The sequence below is a fragment of the Protomyctophum parallelum genome (assembly GCF_964188405.1).
Source record: "Protomyctophum parallelum genome assembly, chromosome: 7".
In the NCBI taxonomy this organism is placed as follows: domain Eukaryota; kingdom Metazoa; phylum Chordata; class Actinopteri; order Myctophiformes; family Myctophidae; genus Protomyctophum; species Protomyctophum parallelum.
This window is the reverse complement of record NC_139705.1, coordinates 29,210,690-29,233,301: the sequence shown is the minus strand read 5'-3', so window position 1 is coordinate 29,233,301 and position 22,612 is coordinate 29,210,690. Positions and strand designations below refer to the sequence as shown.

The 22,612-nt window shown below is 42.0% G+C and overlaps 2 protein-coding genes across 4 annotated transcripts in view; both read left to right on the top strand.

Moving 5' to 3' along the window:
• Positions 1 to 7: 7 nt before the first annotated feature.
• LOC310861770 (glucose-induced degradation protein 8-B homolog) lies at positions 8 to 10,065 on the top strand (the record flags this gene model as incomplete). 2 transcript variants are annotated; one of them, XM_083769395.1, is made up of 5 exons in its annotated part: positions 8 to 85; positions 5,847 to 5,976; positions 6,736 to 6,932; positions 7,539 to 7,736; positions 8,596 to 10,065. In XM_083769395.1, the coding sequence occupies 5 exons, from the start codon at positions 8 to 10 to the stop codon at positions 8,767 to 8,769; spliced, it is 777 nt and encodes a 258-aa protein (XP_083625521.1). In that variant the 3' UTR covers positions 8,770 to 10,065. The 2 variants fall into 2 exon arrangements, with proteins under 2 accessions (XP_083625521.1, XP_083625522.1); XM_083769396.1 differs by lacking the exon at positions 8 to 85 and adding an exon at positions 1,529 to 1,658 and having other exon boundaries at positions 7,497 to 7,736.
• Positions 10,066 to 14,385: 4,320 nt separating this feature from the next.
• Positions 14,386 to 22,612, top strand: part of slc17a9b (solute carrier family 17 member 9b) — a gene marked incomplete at its 3' end in the record, with an annotated part of 31,128 nt that continues 22,901 nt past the window's right edge. For both annotated transcript variants that reach the window (XM_083768564.1, XM_083768563.1), the window contains exons 1-3: positions 14,386 to 14,946; positions 17,287 to 17,458; positions 18,405 to 18,430. In XM_083768564.1, the coding sequence (XP_083624690.1) occupies positions 14,777 to 14,946; positions 17,287 to 17,458; positions 18,405 to 18,430 (368 nt within the window). In that variant the 5' untranslated portion in view covers positions 14,386 to 14,776. The remainder of the gene's footprint in view (positions 14,947 to 17,286; positions 17,459 to 18,404; positions 18,431 to 22,612) is intronic.

Below are 22,612 nucleotides of genomic sequence, written 5' to 3'. Positions count from 1 at the left end.
AGCCAGGATGAGGTGGAGAAGGCAGAGGAGGAATGCCATGTTGGCCTGGCTGGCCTGCCTCTCTGAATCCGATGAAGAAGTTGAAGTAAGCTAATAATGTTCAACTTGTGTGTGTGTGTGTGTGTGTGTGTGTGTGTGTGTGTGTGTGTGTGTGTGTGTGTGTGTGTGTGTGTGTGTGTGTGTGTGTGTGTGTGTGTGTGTGTGTGTGACTGTGTGTGTGTGTGTGTGTGTGTGTGTGTATATATAAACCTGTATAAAGTGTGTGAAATGTCATTTATAGTCAAAACCACATATCTATGAAATATGAATTATTAGAGGGATACATTTCATTTTTCTTTCCTTCTCTCATCTTTGTTTTCTTAGTTTTGTGTTTTGTGTGGCAGGTAATTTTTGTCTTCCAACTCCTCTCTCTCCCCTTTTCTTTTTATGGAATATGTAAAAAAGTAAAGGGTAAAATGAATATAATCATGTAAAACCATACATTAAATGAAAGCTACGTTATAGACCGATTCCGTACCGGTTTCATGGTCGCAGCCCACGTATTTCCTGTAGGCGGACTCGACGTAGCTGCGGGGGTAAAACCCTCACCAGGCGCACCTCTTCCACTACAGTGAACGGCAGAGTGACTGATGTTAGTTTGCCTCAAACCTTACTCCTTTACCTGCTTTTTTACTAACACTAACATTACAAAGATGCCCAGAACATCGAGATGAACCTGTGTAGTTTATGGCTGCTCCAACAGTAGTGGCAACATAACAAATAAAATAAAAACGGAATGTCTAATATCCACCGCGTTGGCGGGGACCAGAGCCATTGAGCAATGGTTGAGACAAAGCAGTGAAAGATACATAACGCCAGTCTTACCCAATACCAAATATTTCTGTTTTATTAACACAAGGCTGCTGTACTTTATACCTCATACTTTAAATGCTTAGTATGAGGTATAAAATACAGCAGCCTTGTGTTCATAAAACAGAAAGATTGGGTATTGGGTAAGACTGAAATTATGTATCTTGCAGGATTCTTCACTGCTTTGTCTCAACCATTACTCAATGGCTCTGGTCTCAGCCATCGCGGTGGATATTAGACATTCCGTTTTATTTTATTTGTTATGTTGCCACTACTGTTGGAGCAGCCATAAACTACACAGGTTCATCTCGATGTTCTGGGCATCTTTGTAATGTTAGTGTTAGTAAAAAAGCAGGTAAAGGAGTAAAGTTTGAGGCAAACTAACATCATGTCACTCTGCCGTTCACTGTAGTGGAAGAGGTGCGTCTGGTGAGGGTTTTACTCCCGCAGCTATGTCGAGTCCGCCTACAGGAAATACGTAGGCTGCGACCATGAAACCGGTACGGAATCGGTCTATAAACTGGAAACAGACTGGAAATCAGTCAGTAGGCGGGCCCTAGACCGGATATGAACACTGGGGCCACAGCCAATAGAAACCATGGTGACGCAAGACACCGGGTCGTGACGTCACGCCGGGGTTTTCGACCAATCGACTCGAAGGAGCCACAAAAAAACGAAATCTCGCTCGGCCATGTTGTCCGAGATAACGCGAGATCTCCCTGTATGTGTGTGTGTTCTCTCTCAGTGCTAGCTTTAGCTAACCAGCTAACTGTTGAGGAGCAACAGAAAAGAAGACATTTAAATATCAGGTAACCGTAATTAAACTAATTAACAAACACACACGTTAACAGACGTTAATATGTGTTCATTAAACGTCCAAGAGTGTGTGTGTTTAATGTAAATAGCGTCTAAGAGGAGAGGTGGAAGGTAATGTTAGCAGTCTTTGTTTTGGTCAGGAAAGAGCAGGCTGCACTGTTGTGTTTTTATCTGAAGGCCACACACACTCACACACACACACACACACACACACACACACACACACACACACACAGCAGCACTGAAGTTCCGGTGTGTGTGTGTGTTGTTGAAATGACCGGCTGATCATCATCATCATGTTATAATAATTAATAACACACTGTGTGTGTGTGTGTGTGTGTGTGTGTGTGTGTGTGTGTGTGTCAACCAAAACGCTGCGTTTCTGATGAGTAAACTAACCCACCCACCCCTTTCCCCCTTTCACTGTATATGTTTCCTTTCCCTTTTTTACCCCCTTTATGATGAATTCCTGTTCAGTTTTTTTGGCTTTTGTACGTCTCTAAATGTTTTGATGATTTGAACAACGTGGACCCTCTTGTAAACAAGTGTAATGCTTTATTGGGTCGTCCAGTCACAGTCCAATCATCTTTGTATTGAGTTGTGCTTGAACTGTACTGCAATTCTGCAAACTGTTAATACATATTTCAAGCATTGATTTGTCTGCTATAGACACAAGACATACTGTCATTTTTGATTTGATAAATGAAAATAGTATTTCACATTTCAATACGAAAGCACAATTAAGTCAATACAAAAACTGCTACTTTGAGGACGAAAGCATGAAAAGGCTTGTTTACATCAGGGTCCTCGTCTTGTCATTGTCTTCTAAATAGTTGAGTTTCTGTTCTGGGTGTGTTTTGTTATGTCACTGCATTGTTATACATTTGTTATCAGTATAGAAGTAAGTAAATGCCTTTTTTTAAATCAGTTAAACATGCTTGGTTTGTCAGTCTTGTTTTGAGCGCTTGCGTTCTGTAGTGTAGGTGTTTTTGTGCATGTTCTGTTCTGTGCGCTCTGAAATTGTCTAAAGTAGCAGATCTACAAGCTCACAATATGTCACATAATTGCAACACATAAGCTTGTAGATAATCTATTTTTTGCCATATTTAAACCCAATTTCAATTGAATAAGGGTCTTTGGAGAGTATAATATGTTGTGATTTCGGTTGACAAAACTAAGGGCGATAATGACGAGTGATGTTTCAACTAGATGACACCCAGGCGTCTGTCACTGTCACACAACAAGTTCAGAAGTTTAACACACACACACACACACACACACACACACACAGTGTATTGGGCAGTGTCGTGTTCATAAGATATGAGACAAGAACAGAATGGATAGGATTAGGAACAGGCCATGCATCTCGTATAATCGTGTTGTGCACAGAGACAGACAGACAGTCTGCCTGTCTGATAAAGTAGTCGATGCTGGTCACTGACCGTATCGAGGGTATCAATGTGTGTGTGTGTGTACTGTACTACTGGGTCAAGCAGATAAAAGGTCTCATCATTCATCACACTATATATTATTCATTTAATTAATATATGATTAATAACACATCTTCCCTCACACACAGTCAACTGAAATATTACATGTTTGTCATCAGTAACATGTAATTATCTGTCCGACTCCGATTACAAACACATGTTTTACACTAGCCGCAATTTGCAACACTAGATTGCGCTTTGACGACATGAAGTCATCAAAACGCAGCATATACCGGTACTTGCTAGTCAAGTGATCTCTCCAAAGTACCAATATGAAGTCATCAAAACGCAGCATATACTTGCTAGTCAAGTGATCTCTCCAAAGTACCAACATGATGTCATCAAAACGCAGCATATACTTGCTAGTCAAGTGATCTCTCCAAAGTACCAACATGATGTCATCAAAACGCAGCATATACTTGCTAGTCAAGTGATCTCTCCAAAGTACCAAGCATCCAGATTCCCCAGGCAAATATTCTTTACATCGATCAGCTGCTCAGAATTCACCACGAGCCGCTGATATATTATGATTAGGGATGCACCGAAATTGAAATTCTTGGCCGAATACCGAATATAGGAAACAGTTGGCCGAATACCGAATATCTGAATATGATTAATATTATACATCTTTTTTCCTACCATTGCTGTCATGGCCGTACCTTAAAGCTACCTGATTTATTTAAAATAAATGATTATGGCAAAACTATATTTTCTGCCTATTCGGGCCGAAACCGAACATTTTCTGCGGCTGAATATTCTGTATCTGAAAGGTCAGAAATGCAGTCCTTGCAACCACAATGTTTCCAGCCAGACAGGTCTAGTCCAGAATGCCACTTAAGCACTATAAATACTTTGTTGTACAACAAATAGCAAAGATTGTTGACCTACAAGCTTGTAGATGTTTGGAAAATTTGAAAGATTTAGAAAGCTTTTGCCTGTAATGCCATGTTGAAAGTGGTTACCACTTAACATACCTACACCCACACAGTATCATTGGTATGAAGTGTAACTGAATATCGCTGTTTTAGTATCCTCACTTAACCCATTAACCTGAGTTTGATTCTACAAATGTTATATTATGGTTATGGCAAAACTTAACTTAAATAATAATCACTATTGGGTCCATAAAACATTTATTCAGCTCTTTGAATGCATTAATTGCATACACTATTCGGTGATATATTTTCTGCCTATTTGGGCCAAAACCGAATAGGCCGAAAATGCATTTTTAGCCATTTTCTGCCGAATATTTTCTGCGGCCGAATATTCGGTGCATCACTAATTATGATTAATAACACATCTGCCCTCACACACTGTCAACTGAAATATTACATGTTCCATTTGTCATCAGTAACGTGTAGCATTATCTGTCCGATTACACACGCATGTTGTACACTAGCCGGAATTTGCAACACTACTACACTAGTTTTTATAATGGGTTGAATCTAGAGATGCAAACACCAGCCCAGCCCAATGATCCAAATAAAAAAGTCAGAACTGATTGTATTAAATTACATTAAACGCGCCAACAACGGAATCCTTGAATTATCCTCTTTCAATCACACTCAAACACGCTTAATGGCCCAGGCCGTAGCGTAACGGTCTGGGCACCGGACTGGTGATCCAGTCGCAGTGTGCCGCGGGTTCGACTCCCGGACCCGACACGGCCTTTACTGCATGTCACCCCCCCATCTCTCTCCCGTTTCCTGTCAGCCTACTGTCTGTCCCTTCAAAAAAAAATCTATAAAAGGCGTAAGCCGCAAAAAAAAAAAAGATATATATATAATAAAAAAAAATCAGAATGAGTTGTCTCATTGTCTCTCTATAGCAGTGGTTCCCAAAGTGGGGTCCGAGGACCCCTAGGGGTCCTTGAGGGAGTTCCACAGGGTCCCCAGCTAAATGATAGTTTGTACATTTGTACACTGTTAAATTAACATTGATTTTTACAATATAAATTGGGGGTCCCAGAGATAGAAATGCCATTAAATGACTAATGCATGTCAAACCTGGGGGTCATTGAAATTAAAAGGGTTGAGAATCACTGCTAGAGCCGTAACAATCTTCTCTTATGGGGGTCCTTGGCGTATGTTTTCAAAGGGGGATCCGCGGGCTAATTAGTGTCAATTTGGGGGTCCTTGACATGAAAAAGGTTTGGGAACCACTGCACTAGGACACCTCCAGAATGAGTTATGTCTGTCTGTCCGTCCACAGGGCACCTCCAGAATGAGTTATGTCTGTCTGTCCGTCCACAGGGCACCTCCAGAATGAGTTATGTCTGTATGTCCACAGGACACCTCCAGAATGAGTTATGTCTGTCTGTCTGTCCACAGGACACCTCCAGAATGAGTTATGTCTGTCTGTCTGTCCACAGGACACCTCCAGAATGAGTTATGTCTGTATGTCCACAGGACACCTCCAGAATGAGTTATGTCTGTCTGTCTGTCTGTCCACAGGACACCTCCAGAATGAGTTATGTCTGACTGTCTGTCCACAGGACACCTCCAGAATGAGTTATGTCTGTCCACAGGACACCTCCAGAATGAGTTATGTCTGTCTGTCTGTCTGTCCACAGGACACCTCCAGAATGAGTTATGTCTGTCTGTCTGTCCACAGGACACCTCCAGAATGAGTTATGTCTGTCTGTCCACAGGACACCTCCAGAATGAGTTATGTCTGTCTGTCTGTCCACAGGACACCTCCAGAATGAGTTATGCGGACAAGCCGGAGGACATAACCAGGGAGGAGTGGATGGACAAGCTGAACAATGTCCACATCCAGAGAGCGGACATGAACCGGCTCATCATGAACTACCTGGTGACAGGTGCAGTGATTGATTGACTGAATGATTGTTTTCTTAAATTTAAACGGCACAGCACGACGTTTATGCGAAAAGGATAAGGCACAAAAGTCCTGGGATTTGTTTCCATTGTGGTCTCCTGATGCAGTGACGCAAAGAGCCTGCATCCTGCGTCCTTATCACTAAATTGAGGAAAGGACGCAATCGTGTCACGCTCCGGGGGTCCTCCTGGGATGCAATACTGTACTCAGTACTGTACGTCGTTGAAGTAGTAGGACTCATAAAATCTCAGATTATTTGCACGTCATATCTGCCGATACCGATTCTGACCGACTTTGATATTATACAGAGGACCACAATGGAAACAAGCCTAGGCCCTATAGGGGCTTGGCCCAAAGCCTGTTAATAAAATATTAAGTCAGCCAAGAAATAGCCTACAGTATATACTCTTTTCCTGTTTTCACAACTAGATGAGTACACAAATTAAATGTAGATAAATGTAAAGTTTATTTAATATCATACTAGTCCAGTTGTGAAAATAAGGCACACATGTTTGTGCCACAAATGTCAGTGCAAATGTTTTTAACTCAAATCTTTGCTTCTGGGGGGTCCCCGGAACAACATATTTTCAGATATATTGGATATAATTTTGGGGGTCTTTGACATGAAATAGTTTGAGAATAGTTTGAAAACTGTCAAGATTCAGAAGACATTTTGTAGAATCGTCCTCAAGGTCAAAATGGCTTAACGACTGCCTTAATTTAATTTGATAAAAACCCCCAGAGGGCTTCAAGGAAGCAGCGGAGAAGTTCTGCATGGAGTCGGGCATCGAGCCCAGCGTGGACCTGGACTCCCTGGACGAGAGGATAAAGATCCGAGAGATGATCCTGAAGGGTCAGATCCAGGAGGCCATCGCCCTCATCAACAGCCTGCACCCCGAGCTGCTGGACACCAACCGCTACCTCTACTTCCACCTGCAGGTAACTCACGGCAGGAGGCCTTCTCTCTCCCAGCAATTTTTATTTATTTATTGGCCTGGGCCGTGGCTGAGCTGGCCAGGCACCTAGGCCGGTAATCCAGCCTGGCTGCGTGTCACGGGTTCGAGCCCTGAGCCCGTCGACCATTGCAGCATGTCTCCCCCCATCTCTCTCCCCCTTTCCTGTCTAATTACTGTACCCTATCAATAAAGGTATTTATTTTATTCATAAACACGCTGTCAGGCAGGATTGCCAGCCTATAGGTGCCCAGACAGCTACACCAGCCGTCCGGGCTGTAGATCGGCTATTTTCAAATGGCCGAAATCTACAGTATATAGAGCTGAAGTGGTTACTGTATGTTTTGTAATAATCATCTAAATCTACAAAGTAACTAACATTTTCAATGTGAGTGAAAGTGCAACATTTTGATCCGAGACGTAGTGAAGTAGGGCATTCACTCATTTTTACTAGTCGACTAGTTTTTTATTTATCAACTAGTCAAAATACCAAGTACCAACAAGGTCGACTAGTTGAATAGTCGACTAGTTGCTTAATGCCCTGGCCTAGGTACAAATACCCTCAACGTTCTTTTCCACCACGGTCCAACAGCAACAGCACCTGATCGAGCTGATTCGCCTTCGGGAGACGGAGGCGGCGCTGGAGTTCGCCCAGTCGCAGCTGGCGGAGCAGGGCGAGGAGAGCCGCGAGTGTCTGACGGAGATGGAGAGAACGTTGGCGCTGCTGGCCTTCGACAACCCCGAGGACTCACCGTTCGGAGACCTGCTCAACATGATGCAGAGACAGAAGGTTTGTTTAACACATTTTGGGGCGGGAACCCCTTTTGGGGTTTTAAGCATTATGTTATGCTTTAGCTGTTGTAAAATAGCAGATCTACAAGCTCATAGCGTGGCACCGAGTGCCGCGCTATGAATTTGTTGGTCTGCTATTTTTTAATTTTCGCAAATCTTTGATTATATATTCTTTCAGAGCGAACATTTTTAACTAAAATCTTTGCTTCTGGGAGGTCCCTGGAACAACATATTGTCAGATCGGGGTCTGCGGCCAAAATTGCCAAATACAGATAATTCTGGGGGCCCTTGACATGAAAAGTTGAGTACCACTGACATAGAAACATGGGTTTTTCAGAAAAGGATTTAGAAGACATTTTTTAAGAATCGTCCTCAGGTCTAAATTGGTTAATGTCCTCTGGAAGGAGCGACGAACGACGGATTGTGATATGTGACTCTTTTTGATACAGAGACAGTCATGGCGGCAAGACTCCAACTGTTCAAGAAATTAGTTAATATCACAGGCAGACTCTTCACATACTAACAAGAACATAAATAATAATAAATGTCAGAGCTGATAAATGCTTAAACATGTAGCCATCTAATGTAAGATACCACAGAAGTGAACCTTTCAAGCCTGTTTTCTCAACTCGCTGTTTTCTGCAAGACATTAATTACTCTATAAGCCATGTCTCCAAAACTGGTGGGTCAAACTGAACAACCAATGTCAATTTGAAGCTATAATTCCCTGCTTTCACATGATATGAAAAAAAAGGAAATTAAAAAATAATCCAATGGTAGTCCCTCAGTCAAATTTGGCCACATTTTTTGAATGGTCCTCAGGTCTAAATGTATTTGTTGCCTGTGGTCCTCCTCAGGTGTGGAGTGAGGTGAACCAGTCGGTGCTGGACTACGAGAACAGGGAGTCCACCCCCAAGCTGGCCAAGCTGCTGAAGCTGCTGCTGTGGGCGCAGAACGAGCTGGACCAGAAGAAGGTCAAGTACCCCAAAATGACCGACCTCAGCAAAGGGACCATCGAGGACCCCAAGTGAACAGACAAGGAGTGGGGCTACGATATCTGCTGCCACGGCATTGGTTCTCAAAACTTTTCTCCACGACGTCAAGGACCACCCTAATTGATATTGGCCGTGGGACCCCCCCCCCCCCTGAAAAGGTTGTGTGCCAGCCACCCCCCCCGCCCCCCCATCAACATTTTCCCCCCAAAATAGCAGATGTACAAGCTTGCAGCACGGCACAAAGTGACGCTCTGTGAGCTTGTAGATCTGCTGTTTTTTGGAACAGCCAACGGTGTAAATGCATAAACTAAGTGATTGTGATGCTCTATTAACTCATTTAGCTGGGGGACCCCCATGGAACGCCCCTCCCGAACCCCACTTTGAGAACCACTGCACAGAGCAGGCATGGGACACACTTCTTCATTTATCTACACAGACTCATAACATTATTTACAACCTTTTCTTTTTTTGGTAAGGGTTGCTTTTTTCTTTTTCTTCTTTGATAACGTAGAGAATGTGCAAAACGGATTGTTCACCCACCCTTCCAAATATGTTCAAACTCCGGCCCTGAAACAAAGACAACCATATACAAAACATTGGGATTATTATTATAATTTTTTGAGTGAGACATTTGTTTTATGTTTATTACGATACAGTTTAACGTTTAAAGGTGATGTATTGTTGGTATAATTTTGTTAAATAAGTGTTAAATACTAATTCTATATTCCCTTAGTAATCATCGCTTTTGAGTTTGTTTGTTCGGTACTAAACGCAGTAGGACTCTCCCCAGCTCTTCAGTAAACAAAAATGCATTTTCAGGTCGGGAGAACTCATAATACAGATTTGAAATCGGATGTAATGAAACATGATGAATGAGCGGTCAGAAGTGGAACACAAGTTGATAATATCATATTTGTGGTTGTAAAGAGATGGAGACCACTGTTACTGAACAAACAGCAGTGATTACTATCAGAATATAGAGCTCTATTTTCGTCACCGCTAAACCCTTATCCCTAAACTTCTTTGCCTTTTTTACTATTTTGCTAAACATTTTTGAACAGTTAAAATGGCCATTCTACAAGCTCACAACGTGTCAATGTAGATTGGCTAGTTGAACTATTCAAAAATGTTTTTCAAAATGGTACAAAAATGGCAAAGAAGTTTAGGGATAAGGGGTTTAGCGGTGACGAAAATGGAGCCCTTAACCTTTTAGCAAACGACATTTAAAAAAAGAAAACATGATACTGTACACCACCTTTTAAAGCCCAAACCACACCAAAGGGTCGGGTCGGGACAAAACGTTTTTTAAGGTCAACTACACCAATGCAACTTATTACAACTCAATGAGTTGAGTTGCATTGGTGTAGTTGACCTTATAAACCATTTTGGCCCGAACCGACCCTTTGGTGTGGTTTGGGGCTGGGATTATATTAGGATTAAAAAAGAAAATGTTACTCTTTTGCATATTTCAGTCACTATACATTTTTTCTTGTCCACTTGGCAGGGAAAGTAGACATGGGAAGCTGTGAATAAGGCCTAAATTAGGCTCTCACTTTTATGTAGCTTGCGTGCGCCGTAAAACCCCCGGAGTGTTAAAACCGCTTCGCTCGAGAGCGTGCACAAATTACTGGTATCTGTACACGCTCGAGAGTATATCTGTACAAATTACTGGTATTTGTACACACTCGAGAGTATATCTGTACAAATTACTGGTATTTTGTACACACTCAAGAGTATATCTGTACACTATCGACCGAACGCCGAGGAGTTTGACCTTGTACACCAGTGGCGTTCAACCCTTTTCTTATCGAGGTCTATGTATTCGACATTTGAGCCACGGACCACCATTGGATGACATTTAGCCCAAGATCTTAGAATATTTTGTTGTCGTCGGATAAGATTTTGTCATCAATTTCATGCTGCATTGATGTTGGTACCGATAGGAGAGATAACAGGCACAACGTTGATCAAAAATATGTCTTCTACATTCTTAATTGTGTAGACTAAATTAAGTAATGCAGATGTTTAACAATAATGCAACTCTTGAGTGTAAAATGAATGTTACGCTCTCTCAAGAGTTAAATATCTATAAGGGTCCATTTGGTTACCAACTCTCCATCGTTTCACTGCATGGGGACGACCTGGAACCCCCTCAAGGACTACTGGTTGAGAACCACTGGTGTACACTTATTGATGATATGCACACCACTGCCATCTTGCCAGTTAGGTGCAACTTCCAATAGACAGCCCATTCATCCAAACAGAACAGTCCTATCTAGGCATGTAACGATACACTCAACTCACGATACGATACGTGTCACGATATGAGGTTCACGATACAATTTTTCACGATATATTAATATTTTCTTAATGATTTATCTTCCCCCCCCTATTTAACTACATTGCAAAAGTAGCATTACTTGTCATGTAAAATTACTTAATTTCTGTGTAAGAACTGTAAACATGCTTTCAAGTTTAAACCTAGCTCGAGTTAACATTTCTTCTTTTCTTTGATGGCATCTTAGGATAGATGTAGACCTATTTGACAGTGCAGAAACATAATTGCCTTCCTTGATGTATTAATGAGCATCAATAACGACCATCACCTGTGTCACAGACACATACGTACAGCTCGCCTCTGCAGGCCTCTACTACTGAAAGTGACTGCATGGAGTGTCTCATTTCTCTCCAAAAGCACGTGAATATGATTACAGCTCACATTTCATATCACACACTAGCCTAGCCCCCCTTTTTTGAAAATAGATATTAATTTTGAATAAATCGATACATATCGTCGGGATATATCGATATACGATATATCGTTACATGCCTAGTCCTATCTAATTGTATTACATAATGTCAAACTTACCAACATTGCAGCTGTAGAGAAAGCTTGAATTATCCTCTTATCTGCAATGTGTTTGTTTAATACAAGAGCTACTTCCCGTCAAGAAATTCCTTGCAGATGATTTTTTTGGAGTTTGGAAGTACTCGTTGACTATCACTCAACAGCCCATGTGTACCACCCGTTTAAAATTTGTACATAATGCAGGAGGTTGCTTTACTGATAACAAGTGCTTCCAAACTCTTGACACTTTTTTTTATGAAACAAACAGTGCTTTTCCGGACAGCTGCAATGTTGGTGAGTTTGACGTCATTTAATATAATTAAATAGGACTTTTCTTATTAGATGAATGTGCTGTCTACGGGAAGTTGCACCTAGTTAGCACCTTGCTGACAAGATGGCAGCCGTGTGCATATCGTCAATGGAGCTTTGCTGTCCGGCTTTGTTTTTGTTTTGTCCGTCTCAATGTGCACTGCCATAAAAATCTACATTTTTATGAAGAAACGTTCAGCATTTCAGTTTACGTTGTGAACGATTCATACTGTTAATGTTAATAATATGGTGAAACAAGATGTGAATACAGACACCACGCCGGCTATGGGACGATCGAGGGCACTATACAGATGGTTAATTTACAGGCTATGGGACGAGGACAGTTACAATACAGATGGTTTTATTTACGTGTAATGGAATAAGTAGCTATTTTTTGGGAAAGATTTGATGTGCTTTACTGATTATTTTGCAATAAAAATGATTTTCAAAAACGGGCAATTCATATTTTTGTCTGTGGTATTTATTGGTGTGGTTGCAAGCAGACTATAGGGCAGGCCATTAAATCTAAGATTTGACAAAAAATAAATAGAAATAGTAATCGTTCAAGGTTTTTTATGATCCAAATAACATTAAAAGTTAATTAAATTATGGATCATGGTAAATTCAGGGGTTGAAAGTTGGGCCGGGGCCATTGAAAACCTATATAAAGGCAACAATTTCAAATTAAAATTATGCTTTTTAAGTAGCATGTGGCATGTCAAACTAGGGGTTATTCATGATTCCGAATCAATTGCAAGCATTTTTTTGCACGAAAAACAATCCTTCGGCTAAAAACGGCCATAGCAGTCCACACATGCGATGAGGTCACTACATTTGGGCAAGTGGCTATGGCCGAATTTAGCCCAAGCCCAACAGCTAGGAGGCCTGTTCTGACATCACATTCACAACATGACATCTGCATAGGCTCCATATTTGGGCATGCCTGACAAATAATCCATATATGGGAATGAATGTTCTGACATCACAATGATGTTCTGATATCTGCATAGACTCCATATTTGGGAATGGCTGACAAAGAACTCCATATATGGGCATAAAGGGGCATTTCCAATTTGCATCGTTCCAAGTATGCAAGTAAAACAGTGACTTATTCTTGTGTAGGCCAGATTTCCTATCAAAAATATATGGTAGCATACTTTCTGAAGTCATTTGGCTAGACAGAGAAATAATCAGGGGACATTTACAGGTGGATTTGCATCAGCGGGGACAGTAAAGTCAGGGACAAAATTGATTTCAAGATTGGGTTTGGGATAAGGGTTTTTTGGGTGCAATGACCTCAGAAAATCTAAAAAAAACTACATAAGAAGAAAATGTACAACATATTTTTTTAAGTGTTTGGGAACCAGTAAATGGACTATTTGCACAGCCAGGAGTTTTGACAAAAGGACAAACAAACAGCAGCAGCAGCAACACCTCAGCAGTAGGCCTACAGCAGGGGTCCAGGGGACCACCACCGTGTCAGGCAGCCTGGCCCTGGGGCCGGGGAAGGGCAAAATCCCGTAAGAGGGCACTTTTGGACAAAAATAGCGAACATAGCTGCAAGCTCTCAACGTGTCGCTGCACACGACGGGGCGCAACCATGACTCTTCATCTACTGGAGATGCAGTGTAAGTAAACGACATGGATTTCGAAAAAGTGCCGGAAAAAGTGTGCAAAATGCTGTACTCAAGTTCAGGAGTCTTCGGAAAAAAAGCTGGGAACGAGTGGCATTATTGCATTTCTTCCACCATGGTAAATGCTGCATTCGTGGTCTGGAAAGGGCAGTTTTTATTTTACAGACGGGTAAAAGGGCAGGGGCTGTAGCCCCCTTTGATGTCTATGTGTGCACGTGCCTGATATGCCAATTAAGCCAAGAGCAGGAGGGGAGAGAGAGCTTAGAGATATATACTCTATGAGAGAGAGAGACAGAGAGACAGAGAGACAGAGAGAGAGAGAGAGAGAGAGAGAGACTACTTATAGTCAGTGAAGCAATGATGATATGTTACTGTATCTCTCTCTGTCTGACAGACAGTGTTGTGTAATTCGATATAGGGAAGACAGAGTCACTGCATCCTATCTATCCTGCACACCCATAATAAGAATAAGAAATAATAATAATAAAAGATACAGATTGCACAGTCATCATCATAATGATGGCTGGCGGCTACTGCCTACATCCAATACAAAACGCCTGGGTTTCCGGCGTTCTTCTGATAAAGATAACTGCGGTTTATTAAGACATTATTATTAGTAGTATTTTAAAGCCATTGACGATGACTTCAGAAAAAGAAAAAAAAAGTCACTATAGTTTTGTGTCGATTTCCTGACGATCTTGTCTGTGTGTGTGAGACTGTGAGTGTGTCCTGGTCCTGAAGCGTCCTCTATCGCTGGTCAGGAGAACTGTGTCTGAGAGGAGAACTGACACGTGGATTACTCCTCCTCTGAGAGCATCAGGAAAACACACACAGCCCTCTCTCTGAGCCACTATAGTCTGCTCTGATCTGGACGATATTAGCGTCGTTTCGGATCGGTTCCCCTTTCCTTCCCCCCCTCCGTTTACGCTTATTTCACCCCCAACGGTTTTTTTTAAACGGTTTAATGGATCCAAGATCAGCATCATCCGAAAACAGAAGATGTTGTGTTTGCTGCCGTGTTTTCGCTGCGGTCTGAGCAACGTTAAGAAACAGGGGGTTTGTGTTTCGAAACGACACGGCGCTGGTTCACTTTATTTTTCATCGACCGAAGACATCCGATCAGCCTGTTGTGATCAGAGACTGTTGTGAATAACAACTCTAGGTTTATATAAAAAGCGTTATTATCTATAGGACTATAGGAGAGAAAGGTGGGGGTGAAAATACGACTGCTTAAAAACCTCAACGACGTTGAATGGCAATTCTTCAAAAACATGGAAAGAACTCCTATAGTCCCGACCTGGTCTGTCACAATGAGAACCTCCACGGACCCCCGGACAATAAGATCAATAAGAACAAGGTCCCCGGACCCCCTCCTGGATGTCCGAACAAGAAGTGGACCGAGCAGAACACCACCTGGCCCAGGTTGGCATTATTAAACATCTTTGTTTTATGTTATAGTCCATAATGTTGTTACTACTATAGGAGGTCATTTTGACAGGTTTTTTTTTTAAGATTTCGAAGTTGATTATCTTTGCCCATGAAGCTTTCAGAATGTTCCCCTTCCATGACCATCATCCATCACCATTCTATCAGCCCAGGCATTTTTGACATCTGAAACACTTCACAGTAGGCTAATTATGTGTTTAAACCCTATGGTGTAAACATTGACTATTGTAACGTCATCATGACAGACTTCATACTGTACAGGAAGTGTTATTGCTGATACTTTGTTTCAACTTTAGAGAGTCCCCCACACCCTTTTCCCTTCCCATACTGTACATGTTTTTTCCCATTTTTGTCTTTAACGTTCTTTTGATGATTTCCTGTTTTTTTTTTCTCCATAGAAGTGTGTATATTTTCATGTCTTTTAAATGTTCTGATTAATTGAAAATGGTATTGATTGATTGAAGTATTTATTAACAGTATGCAGAATGTACCTATATAGGTACATTTCAAGCACAGCTCAATACAAAAACTGTTAACTTTGGACGATGCTATGGTGTAATACTTGTTCAATTCATCAGAACATATACAGAGACGTACAAATATAAACTTCTATATAAAAATAAATCATGTAAGGAGGTACAAAGGGAAAATAATCATATTGGCTTGTGCTTTCGTTTGAAACGTATCCATTCTACATAGGCCTACTGTGAAATAAAAATGTCAATCAATCGATCAAACTTGGCTTAATGTTAAAACAGTTGGTGAAATACAGCATATTCCGTAACTTTGGTGATCTGAAATTGAACTGTTGCGGTGGAATGCATAGCTGTATAGCTCTATAGTCTAATCCAAATGGACCCTTATGGGTCTGTAACTCTGAGTGTAAACATGGAACCAAACAGACCCTAACGGGTCCATTCGGTTCCATTTGTACTCTCAGAGTTAAATTAACATTGATTTCACAATATAAATTGAGGGTCGCAGAGATAGAAATGCCATTAAATGGGGGTCCGTCCGTAGACTAATGCATGTCAAACTGCATGGGGGTCGTTCAAATTAAAATGGTTGAGAATAATCTCTTATGGGGGTCCCTGGCATTATCTCTTCAAAATGGGGGCCCGCGGGCTAATTAGTGTCAATTTGGGGGTCCTTGACATGAAAATATTTGGGAATCACTGGCCTATTACTCAAGCTTTTATTCAAGTATATATAGCCTAGCATAATTCTGAGGTTTCACTTTGCTTGAGTATATATGGCCATTTCAATGCTTTATGATTCTACTACACTACATCTCAGAGGCAAATATAGATATATTTTTTGCTCCACTACAATTATTTGAAACCTGTAATGAGGGGTGCAGTGCTAAGTTCCGACCAGTCATTCGTCCGACTAACGACAACCTACCTCAAACCCTAACCAGAGTGTAGAGTAGCAGAGTAGCCGCAAAGCGTGTGCGCCTATGGGCTATAGTTCCAAATTAAACTTTAAATGTACTTTACTTTGGTCCTTTAAAATTGTGTTTGCCTGAATACATGTTACTTGTAACAGAGCATTTTCACATAGCGTTATTGCAACGTTTACGTAGAAGTAGTGAAAGTAGCACCATTTCCCAGCGGTTACATCGCCTGGCGCCTGAACGTTTGGAGTCTTAAACTGATCAACGCGGAATGTCTCTACTCAATTTAGCTGGCATGTCTTTACTGGTTAGTAATGAGAGAAATACATCAAAGTGTCATATGAATGCTAAGGAAAAAGTTCAGGTTCACCATGATCAGTTGATCTCACACACACACACACACACACACACACACACACACACACACACACACACACACACACACACACACACACACACACACACACACACACACACACACACACACACACACACACACACACACACACACACACACACACACACACACACACACACACACACACACACACACACACACACACACACAATTTCTTGACAGAAAGTAGCTCATAACATGTCTACAGTGTTTTTTAATGAAATAAAAGCTCGGCAGATTGAAAGAGGATAATTCAAGCTTGGCCTAGAGCTGCAATGTTGGTGAGTTTAACGTTGGTTTAATACAAGCAGATCGCAAAAGCAAATTGGATGAGTGGGGAGTCAATGGTGGGTATTGCAACTCTAGATTCATCCCATTATAAAAACAAATCTAGAGTTGCAAATTGCGGCTAGGTGTGAAAAAAATTCATTCTAATTGTTGTTATTGCAATTTACAAGCTTCGTTCATCTTACTTGTAATAACAGTAATGTGATCAATATAACGTGACTGTGGTGTGCTGTAGACCCGTGGCTCGGATCTGGACGGCCGTGCTGCTGCTGGGCACCTGTCTGCTGTACTGCGCCCGCGTGGCCATGCCCATCTGCGCCGTCAGCATGGCACAGCAGTTCAACTGGACCAAGAGGGAGCAAGGCATGGTGCTGGGCAGCTTCTTCTGGGGCTACTGCTTCACACAGGTCCTGGGGGGCTATGTCGCTGACAGGTAAGGGACAAACACTGCTTCACACAGGTCCTGGGGGGCTATGTCGCTGACAGGTAAGGGACAAACACTGCTTAACGCAGGTCCTGGGGGGCTATGTCGCTGACAGGTAAGGGACAAACACTGCTTCACACAGGTCCTGGGGGGCTATGTCGCTGACAGGTAAGGGACAAACACTGCTTCACACAGGTCCTGGGGGGCTATGTCGCTGACAGGTAAGGGACAAACACTGCTTAACGCAGGTCCTGGGGGGCTATGTCGCTGACAGGTAAGGGACAAACACTGCTTCACACAGGTCCTGGGGGGCTATGTCGCTGACAGGTAAGGGACAAACACTGCTTCACACAGGTCCTGGGGGGCTATGTTGCTGACAGGTAAGGGACAAACACTGCTTAACGCAGGTCCTGGGGGGCTATGTCGCTGACAGGTAAGGGACAAACACTGCTTCACACAGGTCCTGGGGGGCTATGTCGCTGACAGGTAGGGACAAACACTGCTTCACACAGGTCCTGGGGGGCTACGTCGCTGACAGGTAAGGACAAACACTGCTTCAGGCAGTTCCTGGGGGGCTACGTCGCTGACAGGTAGGGGACAAACACTGCTTAACGCAGGTCCTGGGGGGCTACGTCGCTGACAGGTAGGGACAAACACTGCTTCACCAGGTCCTGGGGGGCTACGTCGCTGACAGGTAGGGGACAAACACTGCTTCATGCAGGTCCTGGGGGGCTACGTCGCTGACAGGTAGGGACAAACACTGCTTCACCAGGTCCTGGGGGGCTACGTCGCTGACAGGTAGGGGACAAACACTGCTTAACGCAGGTCCTGGGGGGCTACGTCGCTGACAGGTAGGGACAAACACTGCTTCACCAGGTCCTGGGGGGCTACGTCGCTGACAGGTAGGGGACAAACACTGCTTCATGCAGGTCCTGGGGGGCTACGTCGCTGACAGGTAAGGACAAACACTGCTTCAGGCAGTTCCTGGGGGGCTACGTCGCTGACAGGTAGGGGACAAACACTGCTTAACGCAGGTCCTGGGGGGCTACGTCGCTGACAGGTAGGGACAAACACTGCTTCACCAGGTCCTGGGGGGCTACGTCGCTGACAGGTAGGGGACAAACACTGCTTCATGCAGGTCCTGGGGGGCTACGTCGCTGACAGGTAGGGACAAACACTGCTTCACCAGGTCCTGGGGGGCTACGTCGCTGACAGGTAAGGGACAAACAAACAAAAAAAATCCATGGTGAAATTGGTGACCTGCCGAGATATGTGGCCATCTTGTGGACTTCACACAACTTACATGGAGTTCTTTAAGGGAACCCCTTTTGGTGTTTTAGGAGTATATACTTGTTTGAGCAGATTAATCACCAGCTACCATGATAGAACGTACCAGAAAAGTTGACTGCTTCTGTTGCAAGATGTCCACCGGTGAACTGCACTGTGGACTCCGCCTTGTGCCATCTAGCCTTTCTTATGGGGGGAAATAACCTTCCACTTCCAGCCTGGAACCGGAGGAAACCGGAACCAACAGGGATGAACCAGAATCGGCTCCATCATCATTGTTACCAAGTGGAGATTTCTGGTTCGGCTTCAGTGTCAGCCAAACTGAAAAAAACATTTAAAAATGTCAGGAAATGGACCAGGAGGCAGGCTTGTTGCAGGAAGAAAAAGAAAAAACTCGTTTTTAATTTAAATCAGGCCTGGATGAAGTGAAAAAGGTGAGCTTGGGTGAGGTGCTGGAGTCACAAAGGAGTATAAAGGCAGGCTCCGCACACTCAAAACTATGCAAAAATCGTATATTTGTATTTTCCTTTTTTTGGAATAGCAAGCTTTCGGTCCTTAGACAACCTTCAGACATCCAGGCCTGTGATAACATAAATTGTAAACATTTGGCGACTAAAGTAAAAAAGCAAGTCAAACAACAACAGAGGTTTAAAAAAGTGTCACAGCCTTTCTCCACAGCAGTGGAACTGAGCACTGAACTGAGCTGCTGGCCCCCTAATATAGTCTACAGACTCCACCCCCTGGCTGTCTAATCAACCAACCACAGTGCATTATCAATCCACCCATGCTGCTCCCTGTGGATTCATCAGATCTTAAAGACACCACACCCCCATTCCATAGCTAGGCTTCCACATACCAGCATCTGTACGAATCAAGGTTCATAACTGTATGGACAACAATACCAAATTACAAGTAAGTTAAAGGAGAAATTCATACTAGAAGGCTTTCTTACCTGTATTTGTAGTTGGTTACGTCCCCACCAAAGAGGTCCAGGTGTTATTTTGTGCAAAAGCGCATTATTGTCTATTTCCCTTACCATAAGCCCTCAGTGAATTGCATTGAGTTGCATTTAATTGAATGGGGCATTGGGGTGCTAATTCGCTTATATCCATCGCTCAAAAATCAATGTATATATACTCTCTTCATAATGTAAATAGTATCCCAAGTGGAACACTTTACTACTTATTTCGATGGAAATAAGCAAATTAGCACAAAAAACCCAACCCCCATTGAGGGCTTATAATAGGGATAATAGCCAATAAAGCACTTTTGCACAAAATAACACCTGGACCTCTTTGGTGGGGACGTTACAACTACAAATAAAGGTAAGAAAGCCTTCTAGCATGGAATTCTCCTTTAAGTTACAAGGCAGGGGAAAAATGCATCGTGTGCTAAAAAAACCAACACAACAGTCTCAAGAATACCACGTTAATAGCGTCAAGACAGTGATCTATGTATTAACCCCTTTTAGACATGAGGTCGCCTCAGTGTCGCCTTATAGCTTTTAACCACTTTGACCATTCTTTTTAAGCTTTAGCTATTTTTTTTAATCGTGAAAATGTGGCGCAAATCTTAAATAGCGTTATATATATATATTATGTTCTTTCCCCAGCAAAAGTTTTTAACTAAAATCTTTCCTTCTGGGAGGTCCCTGGAACATCATATTTTCAAATGGGGTCGCGGCCAATTACATATAATTTTGGGGGTCCTTGACATGCAATAGTTTGAGCACCAATGATATAGAAACATAAGGTTTTTCTGAAAACTGTCTTGATTTAGAAAGACATTTGTAGAATATAATCTGGTCTCAGTCCTAAATGGGTTAAAAAAAAATAAGCTTCTTAAATACCAATCTAATAATCTCTAAAACTACAAAAAGTTCAAATAGCTCGAGTGCAAACTGCAAAATGTGAAAAATGCCAATACGTATATTAGATCAGATCCCATGTCAGAATGTGCACCTTCTGTGTCACTGCATGAGAATATGTTAGCATACAGACAATACTGCATAAAAACAATGAATGTGTGTTGCTGAACATTAAACAATTAATCTGCCAGAGGCTGCTTTGTCACAATCATAATATTTGAAATAGTTTCTGGATCCGGTTTTATCTACAGTGTCAAAGCTGAGCTGGTATGTGGACTGTCACGTCTGATATACAATTACTAAACCGGATTTTCTATTTCAAGGACCACAATAACTCTCTCTGAGAGTGTACAAATGGAACTAAATGGACCCTCATGGGTCCATTTGGTTAAATTTGTACACTCTTAGAGTTACAGACATGTAAGGGTCCATTTGGTTCCATTTGTACACTCTCAGTTACATACATGCAAGGGTCCATTTGGTTCCATTTGTACACTCTTAGAGTTACAGACATGTAAGGGTCCATTTGGTTACATTTGTACACTCTCAGTTACATACATGCAAGGGTCCATTTAGTTACATTTGTACACTCTCAGTTACATACATGTAAGGGTCCATTTGGTTCCATTTGTACATTCTCAGAGTTACAGGCAAGTAAGGGTCCATTTGGTTCCATTTGTACACTCAGAGTTACAGACATGTAATGGTCCATTTGGTTCCAGAATTATTAGCCTGGGCACCATTCCATTTCGGGTTCATGAACCGGTCGGGAGCGGATGATATCGCTACGTCATGTTGTAGTATTGTTTTGTAGTCGGCAATCTTCCCGAACTTCCTTTTCCCTAAAACTGATTTTTCCCAATAAAAGCTACAGACTACGAGAGCTTTTATTGTTGTTCTTCCAGTTTGAGGGAAAAGGAAGTTTCGTCTGATTGTTCCTGCCTGATGACTACAAAACAATACTATAACATGACGTAACGATATCATCCTGATGACTACAAAACAATACTACAACATGACGTAACGATATCATCCTGATGACTACAAAACAATACTACAACATGACGTAACTATATCATCCTGATGACTACAAAACAATACTACAACATGACGTAACGATATCATCCTGATGACTACAGAACAATACTACAACATGACGTAACGATATCAACCTGATGACTACAAAACAATACTACAACATGACGTAACGATATCATCCTGATGACTACAAAACAATACTACAACATGACGTAACGATATCATCCTGATGACTACAGAACAATACTACAACATGACGTAACGATATCATCCTGATGACTACAGAACAATACTACAACATGACGTAACGATATCATCCTGATTACTACAGAACAATACTACAACATGATGTAACAATATCATCCTGATGACTACAAAACAATACTACAACATGACGTAACGATATCATCCTGATGACTACAAAACAATACTACAACATGACGTAACGATATCATCCTGATGACTACAAAACAATACTACAACATGAACATGACGTAACGATATCATCCTGATGACTACAGAACAATACTACAACATGACGTAACGATATCATCCTGATGACTACAGAACAATACTACAACATGACGTAACGATATCATCCTGATGACTACAGAACAATACTACATCATGACGTAACGATATCATCCTGATGACTACAGAACAATACTACAACATGACGTAACGATATCATCCTGATGACTACAGAACAATACTACAACATGACGTAACGTTATCATCCTGATGACTACAGAACAATACTACAACATGACGTAACGATATCATCCTGATGACTACAGAACAATACTACAACATGACGTAACGATATCCTGATGACTACAGAACAATACTACAACATGACGTAACGATATCATCCTGATGACTACAAAACAATACTACAACATGACGTAACAATATCATCCTGATGATTACAGAACAATACTACAA